Raw genomic sequence first — 24,037 nt, 5'->3', positions numbered from 1 at the left:
GCAGTGAGGGCTATGGTCACATTCTTTGGTACAAGTGTACAGGGGACAAGAAAATGCTGCTTTGAAAAATGCCATGAAGTTTTTGCACGGTCTAATGTCACAGAGTTGCAAAGATTAGTTTCTCCAGGTGCTTTTTCTGATTTTGTATATCGGCATTTTCGTGGCCCCGAAAAAGGGCATTGACATAGCTTATATATATGCTGCCATGCCAGATTTTTTCACATGTACCTTTACATAACAAAATCTCTAACTCATCTATGTCAACCGTATATCTTGCCACGTTGTTGTTTTGGAAGATGGGAAGATTGCAATTTTGGTAAAGACAATACTTAGCTATCACTACCAATCAATGAGGTGGTGCCAATTTCACGTGGCATGGCCAAAACTTTTCGAAAATAACATTTGATTGACAGCCTCTGTGGCCTTGAAAAGATGGCCAATCAAAGATCTCAAGCTACAGGACCAGGTACTTAGATACTTAGATCCCCTATCTAGCTGAAAAATTCAGGCAACAGGTGTCTCACCATGATTGTTTGAAGAAGAAAAAAATTCACAAAACCTGGGAAGGACAATCCTGACAAATTCCCTTGCCAGATTTGGATGATCGTTGCACTCGAAAGCCAGTGTTTACAATGCTCCGTTGACACACGTGGAAGCTGTTTACAACACTGACAATAGGTTGTATATTCTCAAACTACATCGAACAATACACATGCATTAGCCCACGTTACAAACGTTATGTTGGACGTTCTCATTACATTAATATCAACAATTCTCTTTATTTCAAATCTAACGACACCTACCTTGGACCATCCTCACACAAACCTTCAAATTTCTTCATTTGGGGGAAGGGGGCGTGGCATATCAGTACACATACTAGTGAGGTTTGTAGAAACTGCCCCCAGGGGAGGACCATGAAGGACTGTTCAAATAAAGCATAAATTGATAGAAAAAGCTTGCACATATGACTTCTTTAAAGCTGAGCAGATTTTTGAACTGTAAAGATAACTGCACAAGGTTGTCTGTCACCAGAAGTCCTTAGCATGACTTGCAATAAAATGTGCCGATCTATGCGGAGATGAGTGACAACCATTGAGTGCAGGAGTTTCCTGCAGCTTACACCACAGGGTACACAGGCTTGTTGTTTATTTGTGTTTGTTTGTTTGTTTGTTTGTGTGTATGTTTGTGTTTGTTTATTTGTTATTTTTAATAAAATAACAGCGAAAAGCTGTTTTGTTAATATTTGTCAATAAAGAGCAGTTTATTTGTTTATTTGTTTGTTTATTTATTTATTTGTTTGTTTGTTTGTTTGTTGATACGTATTTCCGATGGTTAGGGTTAGGGTTAGGCTTAAGTTAGGGTTAGGGTTAGGGTTAGGGTTAGGCTTAAGTTAGGGTTAGAGTTAGGGTTAGGCTTATTCACTCCCACTATATATGGAGACAAGGGGAGCAAGTGGGATTCCAACATCTGTATTTTCAAGTCAAGAAAAACACACCAAATAAATGCCGGACAATTGAAATATTGGGTTTGTGGCAGCATCATGTCCTGTACTTACCACACCTATCCTTTAATTCGATGGAAAGGGCAAATTCGGCGATATTTAGCATCTTTCTCCTTTGATTCGTACAGTTTGTACGGCAAAACGTAAGTGTCACACTTTGGCGGGTTAGTACGTCAGTGAAATTCAAATCGGACCAATCAGATAGCTTGTTAGCCCTGCCTTGGCCCGAACTGGAGACGTTACCGTTATGGGGCTCGAACCAGGATGATTTTACTTTGGCGCATTTTGCCATGTTCATTTTCCCTTTACGAATCGTCGACAACTTTGTATGCCGCAACATTCACTTTGGTCTTATGAGAAGAAGGTTCCACTAGAGTACTTCAACTATACATCTGTGCGAAACGCACTCATTTCCAATCAGTTCGTGAGATATACGAGCCTAGATGGACAAAAACATGAGCGTAAACCCGGAAGTAAACAAATACAGAGAGACCGTCGTCGCCACGCCACGGTTGAATTTCCGCGGCTGGAAAAGTTGTTCTTGGTATTGGTTCAATTCTAATAGTTTTCTAGCTATCGAAAGTAAACTACGGGCAGTAACCTTCCAACTATGAACAATACTGTACTCGTCCGAGTATACTATAAGCCCCCGGTTCGGCAACACTGAACAGTGAACGGTGGTAAAAACTGGAGGGGCTCGAGTATCCCATTTTTTTCTGCCACGCCACCACGGTCGCTTAACTTATGCTAATTTTATGCACGATTTTTTCAACTCCTCTGGATGTGTCTATCGCTTTCCAAATCAACTTTATCCAAAGGTATTGATTACACAATCTCTGAATACAGAAGTGACATTTTGGTAAAATTTCAGCGTCGAAAAAACCCCAAACTTGAAACAAAGACGTCATGTACATGTATGCTGCTGATCTGAGTGTATGTGAACTGGCATGGCATGCATATTGCCTACACGGAAAGGCAACTCAATATTCCTGTATCAAACCGTATACATCTTGTGAAAACAACAACATAGCAGTGATTGTAATAGTCACCAGGAAAAAAAGCTTCACAAATGAAAGGATAATTAATTGCTTCAAACAAAAGCAACTGCATGTTCACATAAAACAGACATCGTGGCCGTCAATGAAAATAAACCATGGCAGACGTGTGTGAGACTATTCTATTTAGGCGACGGGGTGAGCAGGGTCAAAGAATCAAGAAAGTACTGGAAAAACGTGTCATTTTCCTTACATTGCTGTCAAGGGAACTCGAGTTTCCCATTGTTTTTACATCTTTTAATGGTTAAAGTATGATCCATTGTCATGAACAGCGAATCAACGACTTTTTTGTTGCATTCTCGATATCTGCGAACACGTATTAGTCACAGACACGACTGCATCTTGCTGTGGTATAGTTGCTCGAGAACTGGCATTCGCGTATACTGCTGTGAGTCTAACAAGCTGCCTGATTGGTCCGATTTGAATTTCTCTGACGTACTAACCCGCCAAAGTGTGACACTTACGTTTTGCCGTACAAACTGTACGAATCAAAGGAGAAAGATGCTATTAGCATATCGCCGATTTTTGCCCTTTCCATCGAATTAAAGGATAGGTGTGGTAAGTACAGGACATGATGCTGCCACAAACCCAATATTTCAATTGTCCGGCATTTATTTGGTGTGTTTTTCTTGACTTGAAAATACAGATGTTGGAATCCCACTTGCTCCCCTTGTCTCCATATATAGAGGGAGTGAATAAGCCTAACCCTAACCCTAACCCTAACTTAACCCTAACCCTAACCCTAACTTAAGCCTAACCCTAACCCTAACCATCGGAAATACGTATCAACAAACAAGCAAACAAATAAATAAATAAACAAACAAATAAACAAATAAACTGCTCTTTATTGACAAATATTAACAAAACAGCTTTTCGCTGTTATTTTATTAAAAATAACAAATAAACAAACACAAACATACACACAAACAAACACAAACAAACAACAAGCCCGTGTACCCTGCGCTTACACATACGTGTACAGAATATATACACTGAAGGTAATACCATGAAGTCCCTCTTATCATAACCTTATACAGGCAAAAAAAACCTGATTTCTTTGAGAAGAAATCACTTTTTTTGAAGCAAAGCCATGCAATCACATGCTATGATTGCTCCACAGCAACTATTAGAATAGTTTGAGGGGAGAAACCCTAAACATAGTAAAAACGTTAACTGATTTGAAAATATGACTCGGTAATTGTGAAGCACAGTATTGCATCAGCTAACTTGTATTCCATCCAGAATATCAGTGTTTGATCAAATCCAATACAAGCCATTCATGGCTTATCACCGGTATCTCCTGAATAGGTGGACAGAGTCCATCTGTCAGAGAATGACGGCATCAAAACCAACATCCCGTTCTCCAATGCAGCGTACCTGAAAATCGCAATGTATTCCTGCAAGCTGTTCAGACTGTTGGATGAAAAATTCAGCTCCGCATAGGAGAAGGGTACAGAAGGCTGCTTTCTGACAAAATTTGATTTGCTGTGAATTATTGGGGGCAACACTTTGATTGTGTCAGCAGTTTTTAAAAGTTTTATTCTTGAAATTTAACATCAGTTTTCAACCCCTAAAATTATCCATCAAACATTACAGTCGTAGTAGTATGAACAATGCTATGAATTTCCCAACTACCAAGACAATTATAGAAGTACCCATATGCTTTAAAAGGTAACCTTCAAGAGGTCTCAGTTTCTTTTGCATCTCAACTCTCAAGGCACATTGACATTCCTTTTAGTTAACCCGTAGTACCATCTTCAGAAACAGTCACACTTGGTTGTTTTCTGAAGACTTTTAAAACCTTCACGCTATAGCCCAACTTCTGTCCTTACTGCCACAGCCGACAGATGAAGCAAAATGTGGATAAAGGCTCGAAAAGAAAGCTCCCGCTTATGAAAGACATGTACAGAACTGTGTCAGACAATTGGTAGAGCTGTCTGTTGACCTTTAATACATCAACTGTCTGAAGGACAAACAATTTAAAATGCTGGGAGTGGAGTTGCCCAAAGATGGTTTTTCTCATTGTTCTGATTGTTTTCCTCACAAAAATTTTGCAGTCTTTCACAACAAAGTCGTGGGTTGCAACCTTGAAGTTGTCAGAGGCATCAAATTAGCATGATGATCATGGTGACCTGACCAAACCAGTTGCACTTCTTCTCTCTGACATCATGGGTTTTGTGGCGATGAAGTTTGGACCAGGATCGATGCAGATAAAGGCCACTGCCCTTTTTGTATAAGAAAATGCAAAAACATTCTGACCTGGAGACAGCGGAGCAGATTCATTCATAGGAACAATCAATAGTACAGCACAATGCTGATGCCAATGATAATCATGTGACCTTTCACCTCTTATCTGTGAACTTTGCCTCCCACCATGAGATCATCTGCTTTGGACTGTCTATAAGTGATCAGGCACATAATTTTTTTATGACAGCAAGGCCAGGTATCAGACTAAGTGCTGCATGTGATTACAGCTCACATTTCTTATTGGTTGAGGACAGATTTCAGTAGCAGACTTGTAATTGACTTTTGACTTTGTCAGCCACAAGAAGTATACAATATATGTATTAGTCTCTCACCTAACAGTAACAAAATGATGGGTACTATCACTACTGAGGAAATCCATGAATGACACTGAAAACTTGCACACTATGCTTTGTCTTCACAGTAACCTTTTACATGAAGGTAAAGTTTAATCCCAATTAATTTAACTACAATTTTGGTAAAGTTGCTTGTAGTAACGTTTACAGACTGACCTACACTGAATTTATTTCAATGTAACACTAAAACCAGTGATTTTTATGCCATTGCCATGTTGTTTTGAAGGTGGTTTCTTCGCAAAAAAAAATGTTTCTCTCATCTGACAGCACTCTTGCAATTCTTAAAGCCTGCGCTAAGAGTGAAACTAGTTTTCTATAATCATGCCACGAATTACACCACGGTTTGCATAGAATCCTAGAAACACAGCTTGATTGCTTTACATCAGAATTGCTGTTTGGATTTTTTCCCTTTATGTAATCCTGTCAACCCTGCCATCATGTTAAGATCTAAAACACACTGTCATTGGTTTGAATATGTACCACTCTGACCTAAACCTGCTGTGATTGGTTTGAACATGTAATATTATGTCATAGGAAGCCCTAAAACAGTATGCTGCATTATCTGGATCCCTGGCCATCATTCTATACACATTACAGCTATTGATAAGCCTGGGCATTTTATATAAAGGGCTACTCCTAAAAAGACTTGCATATTCTGTGTTAAAAGTTCGTTATTACAAAAATGTAACCATTTCACACCCGAGAATTAACACTGAAATGAGCTAACTTGCAATTTACAGTGAATTCTGGAGCCCTCAGTATCCCTTCATTTTCCAGCCGTGAGATCTTTGGGATCCTGTTTGTGTACCTAAAATCTTGAATAAATTGCAATAACAGTATGGGCAAATGGTGGATAATATTTCTTTTTCTATTTGCCCACAGTAAAAGGACTGCAAACCACAGGTGTTTGCTGTATTGCATCAGCCGAAAACATGAATGGGTCAGGAAAATAGTTCATTCATGTGATTGATAAGCTTTTAACTGAAAGCCAGCTCATGCATGACAAAGCGAAAACTTCTTTCATATACTTAACAAAAAAATTAAATAACGTGGGATTGGCTCACGCCAACACATGCACAAATGTTTAAATTTTTCAGATTTTTTCGTGAAAACCAGTAATGGCGAACAATTTACCCATATTTGCCTCTTCTACTAAAGTTGCAAGTCATCACAAATCAACAAACATAATACAAAGGTAGGGAACCATCAACAACAACTCCACTTAAAATTTTTAAAGGGGCTTGAATGACCAGGGGGGGGGGGGGGGGGGGGCCAAGAATGAATACTTTATTACTGTTTGGACCAAGACATTTTCACTATTTAAAGAGGTCGGCAGATCTGCCCGGATTTTCAAGGACTGGACACAAAAATATAAATAATCGACCTTTACGCATCACAACATTGTTTAGGCGAAAAAAAAAATAATGAAAGCTCTCCAGTTAATGAGAATTACTAGAATAATAAATTAGATATTAGATGCCATACGGTAGACTCGTGGTATGCAGCATGCAAGGCCGTGTCCAAACTTGGGAACTGCTCACGACCGCAAAGCTCTGGCCGAGACAGGCAACTCGCGGCGGGCATTTAAACTTCCCACTAATACTAAGCGGACACCGCGCCGGCTAAGCAGATGCAACGGAGCAGTCGTTCCCGGTTGGCGAGTCGTGCTCATGCTGGCACTTATATTACCGATTGGTCTGTACCGATCTGAAGTCCACCACTTGCCGTCCAGTGTTTTCACCTGACGGCTGTAACGGTAAATACTACTATTTTTTACTCATTCTCTGCCTATTTTTCCAGTCAGTAGTTTACGCCCGTCCACTGTCACGTGTTCAAGTGGCGCGTAGTGTAAATCCTTTATTGAGCGTTGTGAAGGCCATGCTTGGCTTCTCGGTTGACAGCCTCGCTTCTCGCCTCACGCCGTAATTGGGTACGGGTGTGCAGAGCGTGTAGTGTTCCGAAGGCCGGAACAACTGTTTTACTGCAGTGCAGCGTAATTTGGATGGGATATGTCCGCGATATAAAATATTTCGCTGTGTTAACGAGGTCCTCTTGCGGCATCGCCCATCCGTCACCAACGTGTTCGAATATTAATTACCGGTACCTAATTAACTACCGCATATATTGGGTTTTGCTCACGTGCCAATAGATAAGTAATTTAGTGAGTGAACCATGACAACATCGGTTGAAGTACAGAACCAAGTTTATAGGACTCAAAAATTGTGCGACTTTGCCAAGCGATGGTTATTCGAAGGACGGAGCGCTACGTAGCTACGCCGAGAGCGTTCGGCACATGGCCGGTGCTGAATGCAGGCAGACTACACTTTACATGTCGGCTAATCCCCCGCCGATAAAATCAACGCGCCGTGAAATGAACGTAACTGGCAAAGTTACTTACCAGGATGTCCCTCTCCGACCGATTCGGAGGTGAAAAGGATAGTTTGGACTTTGTCGACGTGGTTTTGCTGTGACATTTTGTGTTACTGTCTCTCACGCTCGTGTCCTCTTTGCCGTCTAAGGTTAAAAGAGACTTCATTGTAAATACGCACTGGGTTTTACCAAGCAAGTCATGTGACATTCATGTCTGCTTCCATTGGTTTATGCTAATTACATCCCGCTTCGTCGGGCTCTGTCTCGCTGACAATTATTTCAGTCGTATTATCTTCGATTTGTGCACTTCTTGATAACAGATACATGTAGATCTGTAGTAGTAATTTTCAATGGTTCTTATGTATCAAAATTGGCCTATTTCAAAGGTAAATGAGGAAGCAGACATGAAATACGCACTGCATCACTTGAACGAGGCTAAAAGGTCGACCAGGGCCAACGTAGCCCTCACGCGTTGAATTGATGCAATGTTGCAGTTGCACTGTATGTCTCGCTCCGCACCAGTATTGTCAAAGCAAGGGTCCCTTTTGTCAGACACGCCGGACCACGGGTAACAATAGGCGAACTGCTGACGGTATCGTAACATTGAGATTATATAACTGCATTCAAAGTTGGCAACGTGTCGGGCGTTGTCCGTTTACATACAACATTTTAATCGGTTACTTTTAAAAATAGAACGATTTACACCCTATTTGTTATACGTGGTTGATAGAGTCGTCCATATTAAAGCACCGTGATCACAGCAAACACGTGCACAATGAGAATCACGACCCGGCAAAAAATTAGACTAGTACAACGGACTTGGTCGCGACAGTGAACTTATTCTTGCATAGTGATGGCCGCCTGAGAATGTTAAAAGTCTGCTATGAAAATATTTTTCTCACTTCCCTATCCCTCCGGCTGTATAAGTTTGCTCTCTGAAATTCTGCAAATGGGTAGAACGATTAATCGTACATGTGTACTGTAATGAAAAGTGACTGACTCTATTCCATTTTGCGCTGACCAGCAACAAATATCAAATTACATTCATAAATAACAGTTTGGTGACGACCAACTATATATGAAGCACACACAATAAGACTTTAGTAAAACAAAACAAGTCTGAATGTAGGCAAGTCTGAATGTTTGAGTTTTAATTTAATAGGTAAATCATCTCACGAAAATATATGCAAGAGGTTTAAAAATTGATGTGAAATAAAAACTGAATCGTATTTGATGAACGTCGACAAATGACGCAAAACGGTCCCGGATAACTATAAGCATGGAGGTAGTAGAGACTACCTCCATGCTATAAGGTAAAAGTGAAACCGAAACGGACTGACGAGACAAAATCATCCAATTTCCACTAGGGCCAACATCACAATTTAAGGTAAGTATGTATAGGCCTATATCCCTGGGGTACTCATCCAAATATGGCGTCAAAAATTCACCTTCCGCAAAAGACTGGTCAAAATCGAGGCGAAAGCAGGGTAAAAAAATCTACATTATATCAACATTCCCTCGAGGTAGGGGAGGGAGAGTTCAAAATCGCGATACATATGTGTATACCCTACCTGTAGCAGTGTATGTATGTATGTATGTATGTACGTATGTATGTATGTATGTATGTATGTATGTATGTATGTATGTATGTTACAATTACAGTTGCTATATTTTTATCTGATTACACATTTTAAATAAAGTATAAAACCAATAATAATAATAATAATAATAATAATAATAATAATAATAATAATAATAATAACAAGGCAGTATTGCTGAAGGCAATGAGTACTTGGGCCGTGATAGAGTAATTTTGAGGACAATATATACTACTATTCAAATATGGTCTTGAATTTCCTCCTGTCAATGAGGCATTTGATTAACTGGTTATTAAACGAAGCAATGGCATGACAACGGCAAAATATGTCTAGCAACTTTTGTGGAGTTTGAGGCAGGGGTTCTTTATTTATAGCGGGAATTGCTTAAACTCCTTAAATATTCAAATTACAGCAAATTTCTTTTGTTCTCGATGGTAGATGTCTAATATTTAGATGGGCATATTTAGATTTCTACCCTATAGTTATCCCTATATACCAAAAATCGGACATCCAGCTCTATTGGCTTGCTCAGAATTAGATATGCACATAATTAATGAGGTACAATATGTGGTGTCATAAGGTGTCCCATCATACCATTTATGAAGGGTGTAGCACTTGTGGTTACTGAGTTGTGGACAAATATATATATTTGAGGTCAAAGGTCATCGAGGTCACGTGACATTTTGTCAAAATAATTGTATTGCTAAGTTATTCCTATATACCAAAAATCAGACCTCTAGCTCTATTGGCTCGCTCAAAATAAGACATGCACATAATTAATGAGGTACAATATATGGTGTCATAAGGTGTCCTTTCATACCAAATATGAAGGGTGTAGCACTTGTGGTTACTGAGTTGTGGACAAATATGTATATTTGACGTCAAAGGTCATTGAGGTCACGTGAAGTTTTGTCAAACAAATTATATTAACTTATCCCTATATACCAGAAATCAGACCTCTTGCTCTATTGGCTCGCTCATAATTAGATATGCACATAATTAATGGGGTACAATATGTGGCGTCATAAGGTGTCCCATCATACCAAATATGAAAGGTTTAGCACTTGTGGTTACTGAGTTATGGACAATAATGTATATTTGAGGTAAAAGGTCACCAAGGTCACATGATATTTTGTCAAAATGTCTGAGATATCTGCGTGAACCGATGGACTCACTGATGGACTCACGGACGGATATGAGCCAATCTATAGCCCCCTGGACTTTATCCGTGGGACAAAAAAACTGTGTCACTGCATCCTTTAGGCAATATGAATACGATGAGAAACTAAATTTTTATTTTTCTTGGCATCATACATGCGAGTCTATGGAGAACTGCCTTATACATGGGAGTCTATGGAGGTGTAAACTAAAAAGTCCTCTAACACGGCCAAATTTGAAAGCATTGTGAAACAAATCGATGTGCATCTGTATGGGGTTGGGTACTAGGCGTGAACGGACGCACGGACATGACCAAACCTATAAGTCCCCTCGGACTTCGTCCGTGGTGATTAAAAACAACGCAACAGTTATTACAGCTACACCGGCGGTAGGTTCATATCCAGAGCCCCGTACGGTCTGCCGCCGTCGCTTGAAAACAATCTCATGCACCCGGCCATATGGGCAGCTGGCCGGATGCATGACTTCCCGGAGAAGGCGAGCTGTCACGTTCAAGCTCAGGATTATTTGTCGATCAAATTTCAGTAAATTTACCTTACCTAGATGAAATTTTGTCTATAGGCTGAAATTTCGCCGAAGTTTGACAAAATTACATCGATTTTTCAGGTTCATATGCGACATTTTTGAGTTTTGAGTGCAGACAGAAATAAGTTTTGAGGCAACATGGCTGCGACCCTAGCCCTGCGTACGATGCTATGTGCTACAGCTAACACACAGCATCGTACGCAGGGCCAGCGAGAGAGTTGCCGACATCGACGGTTATTTACGAGAAGTGAATAAAAGACTGTCATTTTTGGAAGCGATCGAGTAGCTGAGGTAGGCTGGGATACGACTTGGGCCCAAGAACGCTGAATTTCGGCAGTAATTTGGCTTTTTACGTCAATTCCCAAAATGGATTTGAAGTCACCGACCCAACGTACGGGTCTTTGCAGGGCTGTGGTGAGCGGGGCGGTTAGCTGTAGCGGAACACACAGCATCGTACGCAGGGCTAGTTGACCCCAAGTGAAAATGTGTTCGCGATCAAATCTTCCTATATTTTTTTCAGAATTTTCAACAAAATCATTGCTTCTTACATCTTTTGTAAAATATAAAATACTAAAATAAAACTGCGATGTGCCATGTCTCCAGATTTCTAAAATATCGTTCGTTGACCGTTCGACGCAAACTTGTGACGCAGTTGAAATTCAATACTGACCGCCAAATAATCTTAGAGATCAGTCTAGACATCCTCCAAATTATCCAACCATTCGCATTGGAGTTCAGCTCGCTTAGAGTATCATAACGTTTTTCGGCCTTCGTTTAGATCGACCCTAATATCTCCCATTTAGGAGATAAATACACAAGCTACCTCAACAAAACTTCGTGCACCATCCAAGACCGAACGCACTACAAATCTGTCTTGACGTCATCATCTCCTTACATGGTAATCGGCATACCGTATTTTTTAGCAAAGGGGACACAGAATACGTCGGAGTATTCAGTTTCAAAACGTATTACATTGTGTGATGTTGTCAAAAAAAAGTCATGTTACTGCAGTGGTATAAATTACAAAACACAAAAGTTCAAATCAGTTTATTTTGGACTGGCTTTACCCAACATTTCATATTGTTTCTTATGCCAGATTTGACCACGTGCTTACTGGCGACCCCTTTTCATGCAAATTTGTGTCAAATGATGTGTTCCTCTGGAAAAACAAACGTACGATTTCTAAATGAAGGAGGCGAAATTTGCCCTCAAGACGCGAAACCACCCCTTTATGGGGTGTACCTAGCTATTTTTAACGAGCTTCTCGAATCTGCAGCTCTATTTCGAAATGATGGTCTGGTTTTCTCAGCTCAAGGATAAGTGTTCTCCATCGCTGTGGGCATTACTATTCTCAACCGGGGGTACAGTTTCCAGTCGTAATGTTTTTCATTGTGTCCGGGATATAAAACCTTTCCTTTTCAAACTTTCTCTTTGATTAACACTAATCCACATCTTGTCAGTGATTAAACATGTTTCAAGTTTAAATGTTAAATTCTGGTCTCGAGCCCTCCTGTTCGACCAAACCGAAATTACCCCTCCCACTTTGGCTCGTCCAGTGGGTGTAGCAAGGGTCGTGCCATCGCCTAGGAAATGGAGGGTGCATTAATTGTTGCATTTCGATGCACATTTTGATTATATTCAGAAGATTTTGTGGCAAAAACTCAGATAGAGAAGCATTTATATTCACATCTCACTTATTCAAGACTGGCTGAGAGCAGCACTTCCATTCAGTTAACATCATTACGCCATTTATAATGCAAGAAAGATGAAGCCAATACATTTTGCCCTCCCTGGTCTCAGCCAGAAATGGTTATACCTTACAGTTTTTTCCACGGAATGAAAACAAATGTACTTGGGCTGAGGCCCAAGTACAATAATAATAATAATAATCTACTTATATGTGAAAGACTGACTAACAGAGAGATGAAAAGATAAAAAGATAGATTTATTGATATACAGAGTGAAAGTGAAATTATTTTGTCTGTATTTTAAAAATCTCTGAAAGCATTTTACAATGTAAATCTTATAGAAAAAATAGACTGACCAAGGCATACAGTTTGTCGGTATGGAGAAAGCGAAGGCAACTAAATAATTTTTTTTTCGAAAATGTATCTGGTAGGAGACATTAAGTAAAACTTAATGCCGCTGGTCTGTAAAAGTATCGTGATAAAAAAGTGATTCAATTGGTTTAAAATTGTATGAAAGAGTGGAGTTGAGAAGTCTTATTTATAATTCGATAGGAGTGTACACAGGGTTTTATATGTTTGCTACGTCAAGGAATATGTTTCTTGGAACCATGGTGACAATTGTGCGCTTTAGTTCCTTTGACTTACCGCACACACGTTAAAATATATAAACCGGAATCGTCTTATAGTCGTTGGGAGTGCTGAACATGTATGTATTTCTCTATTCACACAGTTCAGGGACAGAAAGAAAAAACAACACAAACAAACTTGCGGGAAGAAGAACAAACAAATGTTATTATATTACCATGCCCTGCCCGTCGCATTTTGATTGGTCGAGCTGAACCACGTGACTGACCACAAATACACAGTAATGGTTTGTTTACAGGCCCGTGAATATGAATAATAAGATTAGCAACACAAAGTATCGTAACTTTACAGCTCAAACGTAAATCATGATCAATCACAAAATAAAATGGAGCATTTGTAGGTCAAGTTGAGATACTTTTATTCTGAAAACATCTTCGGATTTGCCAATTTTTTACAGCGCGTGACAGTGCGTCGCGTATTGCTCAGTTTCTGGGGCCCCGTTGTCGTTCGCTCCTGAAATTTTCGGAAATTTTGACGGTTTTCATTGGTTCGCTGATAATATAATGGAAATAACAGACTCCGCTCTGACCATTAACGTTTATTTGTGGGTGCGGGCTCGAGGAAAGCCAAATTAACGGGCTCGGCAAGCCTCGCCCGTTAATTTTTGGCTTTCCTCTCGCCTTTGCCCACAAATAAACGTTAATGGTCAGCGCGTCGCCCGTTATTTCTATATTAATTACTGTATATTGCTTCGCATATTCTAATGGCACTGCCGCTCAATTGGTCAGTACATATATCAGTTAAGCAACCAACATCCTTGTGAAAGGAAAGGGCGGAAGCCAGTCTTTGCGTTTTGTTCGTATTTTTGACACCGTCTAATCATGAACATCAGGGTCTAATTGACCCTGACCTTGTTCTAATTACCTCAAAAACAGAGTCACAGCGGAAGTAAACAAGTCACAGCACGTATGTATGCATTTCTAGCTTTGAAACATCTCACTGGTTACAGCAATATCTATATATTCACCATATAATTAGGCCGCGTTCAAAAAAAGTGGTGAGGGGGGGGGGCTGGAGGAATTCAGGGGGGGGGAATTCGAAAATTTTTGGGGTAGTCGAGGGGGGGACTTGAAAGTTTTGCTCTGCCTATAGGGGGGGGGGGCACCTGAAAATTTTGTGACTCCCAACATTTTGATGTCGTCCAATGGTTCCAATGTTAGTAATAATTAAACAAAATCTAGAACCGTTTTGTCATATTTTATGTCTTTAATCTCGAAAAGTCTAAAAATGTATGAATGCCATTAAATTTTCGTAGAACAAGTTTGCCTTGTAATGGGGCAGGAGCTACAACTGTTTATAATTTTTCAATATTTCTATGCAATGTATCAAACACAGTTTCTTGGTGTCTCTCTACAGCATGCTAAAAACACAATATTCAGTTTGTCAACATAGCCCGTTTGTCTAAATATTGGTGATAATTGAATGATGCAAATGCACGGTACACGTAGGCTGTGTAGGCAAGCTGAATACTGGATAGCTCAACATTCTGTAGGGAATAGAACAAGAACACAATTGTATAAACTGAACAAAAATATTGTCAAAATAAAAAGTTAATACAACTACTGCCCTGCTACTACATACTGGCAGTGACAGTGATACATGTAGCTGTGACTCTGATGTAGTTTAAAAAGAGTTTCGGTCATAGGACACTCAATTGACAGTGAAACATACATCTACTTGTACACAAGATCCAGCCAGAGAGCAACACATAGAAGACTAGGGGACTAACAGTTACCATGGATTTTTGAATTCTGGCGTATGAGAACAATAAAATATTAGAGAAAAAAGATGGGGTCACCATAATTGATCTTATACAAATATACAATGAAAAGTCAGTTTTTCTAAAATCACTTAAAATCAATATATAAAACCATTCATTTCAAGTTTATGCAGTGAATGAAACTTTCACATCTCATTGTACCAACAACACAAAAGTAAAACTTTGAATAGTAAAGACTCTAATTTAAATGGAAAAATGTGTGACTAAATGGAATCTTTTATTTTTTATCAAATTTGTCATTATTACACCCAAAATTTCTGAGATTAAAACATTAATTTCATGGAATATTTTAACCTTCCAGTCCAGTATTGTCAATTTTGTAAAACATTTTGTAAGTGGCATCTAAGTTGTGCATGTCTTGTACTTTTGAAAAAAAAATTTTGGTAGGTCACTGTGCTCATTTTTTCACAATTTGGTTAAACGTAGCTAGGAATACATAATTTTCATACTCTCTCATGATTGTCATTTTGTGTGCTTTTCAGCTGGTGCCATTGAACTGGCCAGAGTTGGATAAACTCAAGTGGGCTTAGACTGAGAAATCCAAAAAGTTCACTGATGCATTTAAAAATGAATCAATTTAAGAACTTGCCCTAGGTATATGGCTCTACAACCTGCTGATAAGAGATAGTGTTGAACATTTGCGTGCAGAACGACACATTACATGTTTTTTCTACTCTGCGTGCATTCCTAATAAATATGCGGCTATATGGTAATTTGGGGGGGACTTGAAAATTTGGGGGTTGGGGGGACTTGAAAATTTTTGAGGGTATTGAGGGGGGGGACTGAATATTTTGAGGGTATTGAGGGGGGATCTGAAAAAAATAAGATTTCAATCGTGATTCCTCCAGCCCCCCCCCCCCCCTCACCATTTTTTTGAACGCGGCCTTAGCTCTCCATTATTTACGGACTTCGAAAATGAGAATTTTAAATCAATCTATGGTGAAACCGCCGGCAGTCGTTGGAAACTAAACAGTCCTTTAAACTGTGCAGGTCACAAATGGTGCATACTTCATAGCACTTGCAGAACAGTGAAGCAGAGCTCCCGTGGCATATAATTCAAAAATGGACGCCATGCCATACTTATTTGTGCATATAAGCACCGTAGAAATCTTTGATTTTGATTGAAACGTTAAAACGAAAGCGTCATTTATTTATTTTCCAAAATGACTTCGTGTTATCCGGCTTCTAGGTAATCGTGACACTAAGTGTAAGTTTTTGGATCGAAGCCCACCTGCCGTTATGTTGGAGAGGGTTAGACATCCGACGATTGACAAATAGCCATTTAACGTTGTTTTTACATTCCATCACAGAGAAACATATACAGAGTGGCAACACTTGCATGCCTTTTGTTCCATGGTCGTCTCGGTAGACTATTGGCTTTTCATATTAAAATGAGCTTCAAAGGTGTTAAACTTTTTGGAGGCTTTGTTTGTGGTTGATAATTACAGTAAGTACAGTTGTAAGCTTTCATTTTGTATCTACCTCGGGTTACAAAGTAGAAAAACGTTTTTTCTAGAGGGTCTATGGAGTAACACTAACTTGCACATAACGAATCTGATAATAACTTAAAAAAGCATTAAACGTGACTGGCGCTCGACGCTCTCTCTACCATAGACTTTAAAAACCGATTTTAAGGTCTATGTCTCTACCAATATCGCTGGATTCGTATGTAATAAAGTGACCACAAGTCGCTCAGCACTGATCTATAAGTGTACAGTTGTAAGCTTTCATTTTGTATCTACCTCGGGTTACAAAGTAGTTACTGGCCCACTCCACCCAACCATCAACGCAACAGAATTTGCTGAGTCAACTCTGTTGTGATATTAATAAGCCTACAGACGAGCGGCAAGGATATACGATCAATTCATACCTGCGATGTTTGTTTGTTTTGTTTTGTTTTTTAATTTATTTTGAGGGGGGGGGGGGTGTTTTTCGTCCTGTCTTCAAAGTATGTTGACGTACAACATATTAGCCTCGCCAAAGCAACGCGTTGTGTGACACTGTATATAGGATATAAAATGTTTTTCCTAACAAAGAAATTTTAATCTGTCAAATATGGACAATACACACACATGCTGTATATAGCAGTTGAACACCGAGAATGTTTATAAGATTTTAGTAGCAGGGCAAGAAACTGTATTTTACAAACAGAACACACATCACTGACTGAAACACAAAAGAAACAGCCAAGTTTGCGCCTCGAAAGTGAAAGACTTAAACTTTGCTCAAACTTTCCTCAGTGAAACTTTCAATCATTCTCTTTCCAAATCAAGAATAAAACGGGTTACCGTGCAAAGTTTGGCACTGGGGAAACAAAATACCTGACATTTACCGTGATATTTGAAATTCAAAATGGCCGCCATCTCTGTGTTAACTCTATGGGGAAAAGTAACATCGTCGACTTTCGGAAAACTACTAAGATGAAAATTTTTCTTACTCCAAGAGTTTTAAAATAGATCTGGTTTACCACCTCCAGTGGTAAACCAGAAAATAATTGTAAAGATTCGAAGGCCAAATATCTGCCCTCTAGGCGCATTCTACCTTAAAGGAGATACAATCTCAATATGTATCTGCTCAAAATGCACCCTACATATATAAGCAGTCTAAGATCACAAATGCATTGAATGAATATTAATTTAAGCTGTCTGTCTGTCTGTCTCTTGATCTACGAATTGAAAGTGGATGGCGAAAACACTAGAAAAATTAAATGTGTGATTCAAGTGACCTGATACAAACCGCTTTGAGTGTTGAGTGTACCTACGTACGGTAAGTTAAAAATAAAAATATCCTTTTGTTGCATCCATCCTTGTACATAGCGCCCGTGACACGACGCCGGCAGACCTTAGGGACCGAGCACAATTAACGGCAGGGGGGCCGGAAGAGAAAATGGGGGGGGGGGCACGAAAGAAAAATGAGTACTAGTGTTCTTGGGGTGGGCCATGAAAATTCCAGAGAAGGTAAGGGGTGGGCCACCAAAATTTTTTACACCATGACAGACAGAGAATATTTTTCAGCATGTTTGTTCCTTGTTGAAGCTGGAGTTCCTTGTTAAACTTCTTGTAGCATGATGAAATACCAAGTCTTAAACCTCACAATGCAGTTGTTATGTGTAAAATGAGCAATATTATTATTGAAAATTGACTTGAGCTTGTTAGACTAACTTGGAGATGTGCAGTGAACACTGTCATCATTAAAAATAATTCATGTCTAAATCAATGCTTCAACTATAACAACTATAACAGCACTGAATGAACTTGTAGATTGTTTATAAGGTATTTGGTAATTTCATCATTCTTTGAGATTAAAATAGCACAACACAATACTGAAAAATAGCTGTAGGTGTTACAAGTAGTAAAGCTTGAACATATGTTATTTTGTTTGTTATTATTTATTTCAAGAATGCAAGAATGTTGTTTTCACTAAACCATATATTAAAAGTTATAAGGATTATATATATGTGTACAACTTTATACCTATGATGGGGGGGGCACTAAAATCTTTGCTGGTGTTAAGGGGGGGGGCTGTAAAAATATATATGCACCACATATTTTCTCTTCCAGCCCCCCTGCCGTTAATTGTGCTCGTTCCCTTAGACCAACTTGTTGAATATGTAAATCTTCGTGAGCGAAGTGCGAGGTGTGAAACCAGTCAACTTAAAATAAAGTAATTTTATTCTGGCCGGGCTGTAGTATTAGACAGAGGAAAATTTGCAGAGAGAAATGAAATATTGTTGTTTCTGATAAGGAAACGAAGAATGTTAATTTTATTGAGAATAAATAATCCAATAGAAGTGAACACGTGCAGAACATCCATGTACATAGCTGTTGTACGAAACTGACAGCGACAAGAATTTCAGTGCCAGCCACGGACTCTTTACACACGGCTCACAAACAACACCGGGTCAATAAATCACAATATATAATGAAATATGCGAGAACCTTCTACGCATAACATGACGTAAAGTGATCCGACCAATGCAAACAATATCGTCAACGTATTTTTCTCACATGCAGGTCCCGTGAACAATTTCGCGTCGCCGGATTTAGGCATCTCGCCAAGTTCCGACGACGCAAAAGTGAAAGAAGAAGTCGTGTGCAAACGTTACGCACTATTCGAAAATGGTGAACGAAGTAAACGAATAAGTTAACGCTCATAAAATTGAAAAATTACACGCTGAAGCAGTCATAAGTGGGTTATTGAGACTGTAATGTTCAACATTTATTTGTTCAATTCTGGGTAATTTGAACACATTAGTATAAGCTAGAGTTGAAGTAAATTGCTTTGATATTTAATCAGAAGGGCAACGCCCTCATACGACACTTCACGGTGAGATCTGTGACCTGATCGTGAAGGTGAAGGAGAATTTCTTGTTCTTAAAAGCCACTGTCCCCAATCGCTGGTTTTGGCATAAGGTCTTGATGACCTTAGGTCCTTTCTTTCCCTTCCAAAGTTTTATATCAAGTTGATCAGCTTCGTTTTAAGGTAAAGTTGATAAACAAGCTGTACCTTTAAGTTGTTATGCGTCACCGTTGACTATACCATCGGTCATTGGGACACAACCGATGCAGAATACAGGATCAAACGTTTACTAATCCGTGTATATGACGGATGTATTTCCGGAATATTGAGAATCTCTTCCTTTCCTTTATATTATCATGAGATTTGGCAAAAAACTGACTAAAGAACGACGCTTCCGGAACAGTCGACCCGTATTGGCGATGAAATATGATAAAGTATTTTTACTGCATTAAAACTGTCAGCCGAGATCACTTCCCCTTTGATCGGATCTGTTTCCGCCATTTTGTCTGGCTTATAAGGCCAGTTAGCTGTTATTTAACCCTTAAAACGAAATGCATATTTTTTTATTACAATGCCTGCACGCTGCAGGAATTTTTAAATTGTACTACCCAGTGCACAATAACAGAAACGAATGGTTTTGTTTCAGAAGCATTCACTACAACATGCACGTTTTGCTTCATATTGTAATTTCCTTGTTTTCATTAAGATAATAACCCTTATCCGTTGACGCATAAAAGCTACACTTTTCATCTCGCGAGTTAATGTATTCATGCACGAGGCATTGTGACCTGTCAACTTTCATCGCTATTTTTACAAAGAACTGCAACCATTCTTTGAAAGGGTAAAGGGTAAACAGCATTGAAGTGTTTTCCCATACAATAAAAATATTGTAATGAATATTTTTAACGTTCGAAGCATTTCCTGCGAGTGCTATTGTTTGAGTCTTGAAACGACGCTACAAACAACTGCTTTGCACCTAGAATACATATGTTCTGACATGCTGTGATATTGAAAAAAAACATGATCAACAGGAAACTGTTACGAGAAAATTTAACATCGGCGGGTTCTGCCACGATGCGCAATATAACCATTTTGAAAATGACTGATCGGCGACTCCCAAAGGGCCGTAGACCAAGGCAGACCGTACAGAGAGCCATAAATATACGGTCAGGAAAGGTTACGAGCGAATACATTGATCTGTGTGTGTGTGTGTGAGAGAGAGAGAGAGAGAGAGAGAGAGAGAGAGAGAGAGAGAGAGAGAGAGAGAGAGAGAGAGAGAGAGAGAGAGAGATGTCCTCCTTTTGAAATCAAACTATTATAATATTGCAGTTATGAACAAGTAGCTCCTATGCTCTAACACACAATTTGCACCAGTGTTTACAGATATACAAATAAATATGAAAAATTAGAGCCGGGCGTCATTTCAGAAGCTTCGAGTTCAACGGAATTTAATCTACGAGCGGCTCCGATATTCCGTATAAACACGAAAGAGATCTGAAAGTAATGATATTCAGTTTAAGTTTCGAGGTTGTGCTGAACAATCATCTCAGCCATTCAGTTTACGTCACTTTTCGAAGAATTCACGCATTCGTCACATGTATGAGCAGAGGTAGATGAAACTTGGCAGCCATTCAGAATCTATACCAACAATTAATTATTATGACTTCAGAGACGCGCGACGAAATTAACTTTAATGTTTGCTTTGCCTTCCACCCCACCCCTTCTGGGAATCGATCAAGCTGACCGAGAAAGTATCACGCACTTTCAAATATTCGGGTTTCTAATTGTTGTTGTGGTGAGTCAGCAAAATAAGCTTTTTTGCTGCCCCGACTTGCATAAGTATCATCAATTTCCGTTTGGGGTTGTCGTTGTATAGATACTTAAAATAATGATTGTCTTGTATTTGTGGGGTCATATTGACGACAATAATAAATTTAGAACATTCAGTTAGGATAAATTACACATAATCTTTCATAAGGAAGGACACATAATCTGAAACGGAAGACGGGAAATAATTTCCCTTCCTGAAATATTCCTATTAAAGAATCTGTGATTTCCTTTTAAAGAATATCTGTACGTTATATGTTATTTCTTCTCAGTCAACAATACTATTGCGTACTGAATCGTAAATTTCTCCGTCGCGAATGGTATACGTTGTCCGTTTTCACACATCGCGATGTTCATAAGTTTGGGAACGACTCATATTTTGACGGGGGTTGCAAATGAATGACGTAATCGATAGAGTCTCTCTGCAGACAGACAGATATGTAGCAAAAGTGAAAGCGACATTGCCGTGAAAGCGCCGCGCATTGACACGTACTTGATGTGAATCGATCGGGCATGTTCCTTGAAGGCAAAACATGTAGTGAAATGCCTTCACAAAACCTTTATATCTGAACTTTCATATTTTGTTCTCATTAACAACAAAAAACATCATCTCTAAATACAGTGCTGTAAAAACCGTTTGATTGTGTGCCAATCGTTCGGCGAAAAACATCAAGGACAACTTGTGACGCACAAGAAAGATCTGTATATACGCGACGAAATGCGACGAAACAATGAAATATTTTTAATCGATGGATCAGTCTGAAGGAGCTACAGATAATCAGAATTCATGTATAAATATTAGTGAAACAAAAGTATAGTAAAAAAATTATATATTCGTCAACAATGTACATGTGATATTTTCGACATATCTGTGACCCAGCAAGATCTGTACGCCCTCAACGGTCAACTTTAGATATTCCTTTGTAATTGAAATGTTATGTGACTGTGCAGCAAGAGTAAAAAGACATTGTACACAGCTGGACACAAAGAAAGTTTAATCCTAAGGCATGATAAAGACACGCAGACACATACAAAAACTGGACAAAAAGTTACTTACAAAAAAAACTTCGGCCTAAAAAGGAAAAAGAAGAAAAAAAACCAATAGAATAAAATCGGTCAAGAAATTGTTTTCTCATATTACTCTATCGTGTTTCACTAATATTCATTCATGTACTCTCATGTACTGTCTTTGAGGTTCCCCGTGGACCAATATAAAACTTTTATTTGCGTATTTCTGAGTCATTCGGTCTGATTTTTAAAAGGTATCATCGATATTTATGATATATATCATATATATATATATACATATATATATATATACATATATAGACAAACAGAAAGACAGACAAATAAAAAAAAATAAAGGATATATATATACATATTTACATATATACATATATAGACAAACAGACAGACAGACAAATAAAAAATAATAAAGAGATAGATCGACAGAAAGATTGATAGACAGACAGACAGACAGAAAGACAGACAGATAGACAGATAGATAGATAGATAGATAGATAGATAGATAGATAGATAGATAGATAGATAGATAGATAGATAGATAGATAGATAGATAGATAGATAGATAGATAGATAGATAGATAGATAGATAGATAGATAGATAGATAGATAGATAGTAAGGGACAGTTGAAAATTAATTTAGCTCAATTTGGATCAAGTGAGCAGGTTTTAGCACTAACTATACGCCAAAATGACCAAGTTTACCACGCTCATACTGCAGATTCTGATTGAGTGTAACATTTCGGGAAGATAGGAACAACGTCGTTTTGTGTAAATTTAATCTGGAGAACATAAACATTTGATTGCGGAGCCACTAAAGAAATTAACAAAGCGCTATCAGTGTCTGTAGAAGTAGAAGGGATCGTATACGCTAGAAATCTAAAGAAGACAATTTCACCAAACATGTATCAGTGGACGACACAGCCAACTCCTGTAAGATGTTTTATTTTCAAATATTTAAATAAAAAATAAGTTTTCATGTTCTGACTATTTGTGATATGGACTAGTAAACATAGTACTAATATGTTAAGATGCAAAATCAGCAGTGTTTACGAACTGAGTTGTCAAATGCCTGTAAGTTCACTTGTAAAGATTTATTAACAGACACCCACATATTGTCTTTGTTGTATGATGTTTCACAACCTTATTGATCAACATAAAATATGTTGTTGTTGTTGGATTTTTATTCACTTTCGACGTTGTGTTATTTCTACGTTGCTGGAATATACTGCATTGTCCAAAGTTGAAAGTTTCCTTCTAGAAGCAAGGTGTAATAAACGACCCCCTTCTACTTCCACAGACACTGATATCTTTAGTGACATTTCATTCCAATTTTTATGTTATCTTGATGAAAATGGACACCAAACGACGTTGTTCCTATTTTCTCGAAATGTTACACTCAATCGAAATCTGTAGTATTTTCATTCTCTTTGGTCCCTAAATGACTGATGACTTAATAGTCATCGTCAAACTGATGCATGCTGAGAATTACACGAAGCACTTGACAGACTTATGATTAAAGTTTTGACAGAATTCACGCATGCGTGTATGACATGCACACCACCTCGATCCTCACCCCAGATATTCAGACTTGACGAAAAGATATTAACCTTCAATTTTGTTTTCCACTCCTGTTTCTAGCAATCGATCCAAATGGCCGAGAAATATCTCTCAGCTGACCAGAACATCAGATCGTTTTTCTGTGTACAGAATCCAGCAATTGGCACAAAAACCGGACCTCCCCAGACGTGTAGACCCTTGCTTCGTAGACACGTGAACGTCGCCCTCACAATACTGCTTGTTCGTGTACCTGACGCTAGTGGCGCACTTTCAAACTTGAAATGACGGAACAAACTTTTCGAAAATAAACCTTGATGTCGAAACCAAAGTGACTGCTCCAGAATTTATTTGATAAAACTGGAATGAAGTAAACATTCAAATTTGTTGTAA

At 38.7% G+C, this 24,037-nt stretch overlaps 1 protein-coding gene and 1 long non-coding RNA gene across 2 annotated transcripts in view; one reads left to right on the top strand and one right to left on the bottom strand.

The window, feature by feature from the left end:
• Positions 1 to 7,750, bottom strand: part of LOC139123020 (S-adenosylmethionine synthase-like) — a 23,394-nt gene extending 15,644 nt beyond the window's left edge. The window contains exon 1 of the mRNA XM_070688960.1: positions 7,555 to 7,750. Within this exon, the coding sequence (XP_070545061.1) occupies positions 7,555 to 7,630 (76 nt within the window). The 5' untranslated portion in view covers positions 7,631 to 7,750. The remainder of the gene's footprint in view (positions 1 to 7,554) is intronic.
• On the top strand, positions 6,670 to 24,037 carry LOC139123022 (uncharacterized). The gene is made up of 2 exons (XR_011549563.1): positions 6,670 to 6,912; positions 23,729 to 24,037. It is a non-coding gene; the product is annotated as an uncharacterized lncRNA (long non-coding RNA).

Source organism: Ptychodera flava, chromosome 22 (assembly GCF_041260155.1).
Source record: "Ptychodera flava strain L36383 chromosome 22, AS_Pfla_20210202, whole genome shotgun sequence".
Classification (NCBI taxonomy): Eukaryota; Metazoa; Hemichordata; class Enteropneusta; family Ptychoderidae; genus Ptychodera; species Ptychodera flava.
The sequence above is the reverse complement of the archived record's forward strand: the minus strand, read 5'-3'. Positions and strand labels throughout refer to the sequence as shown.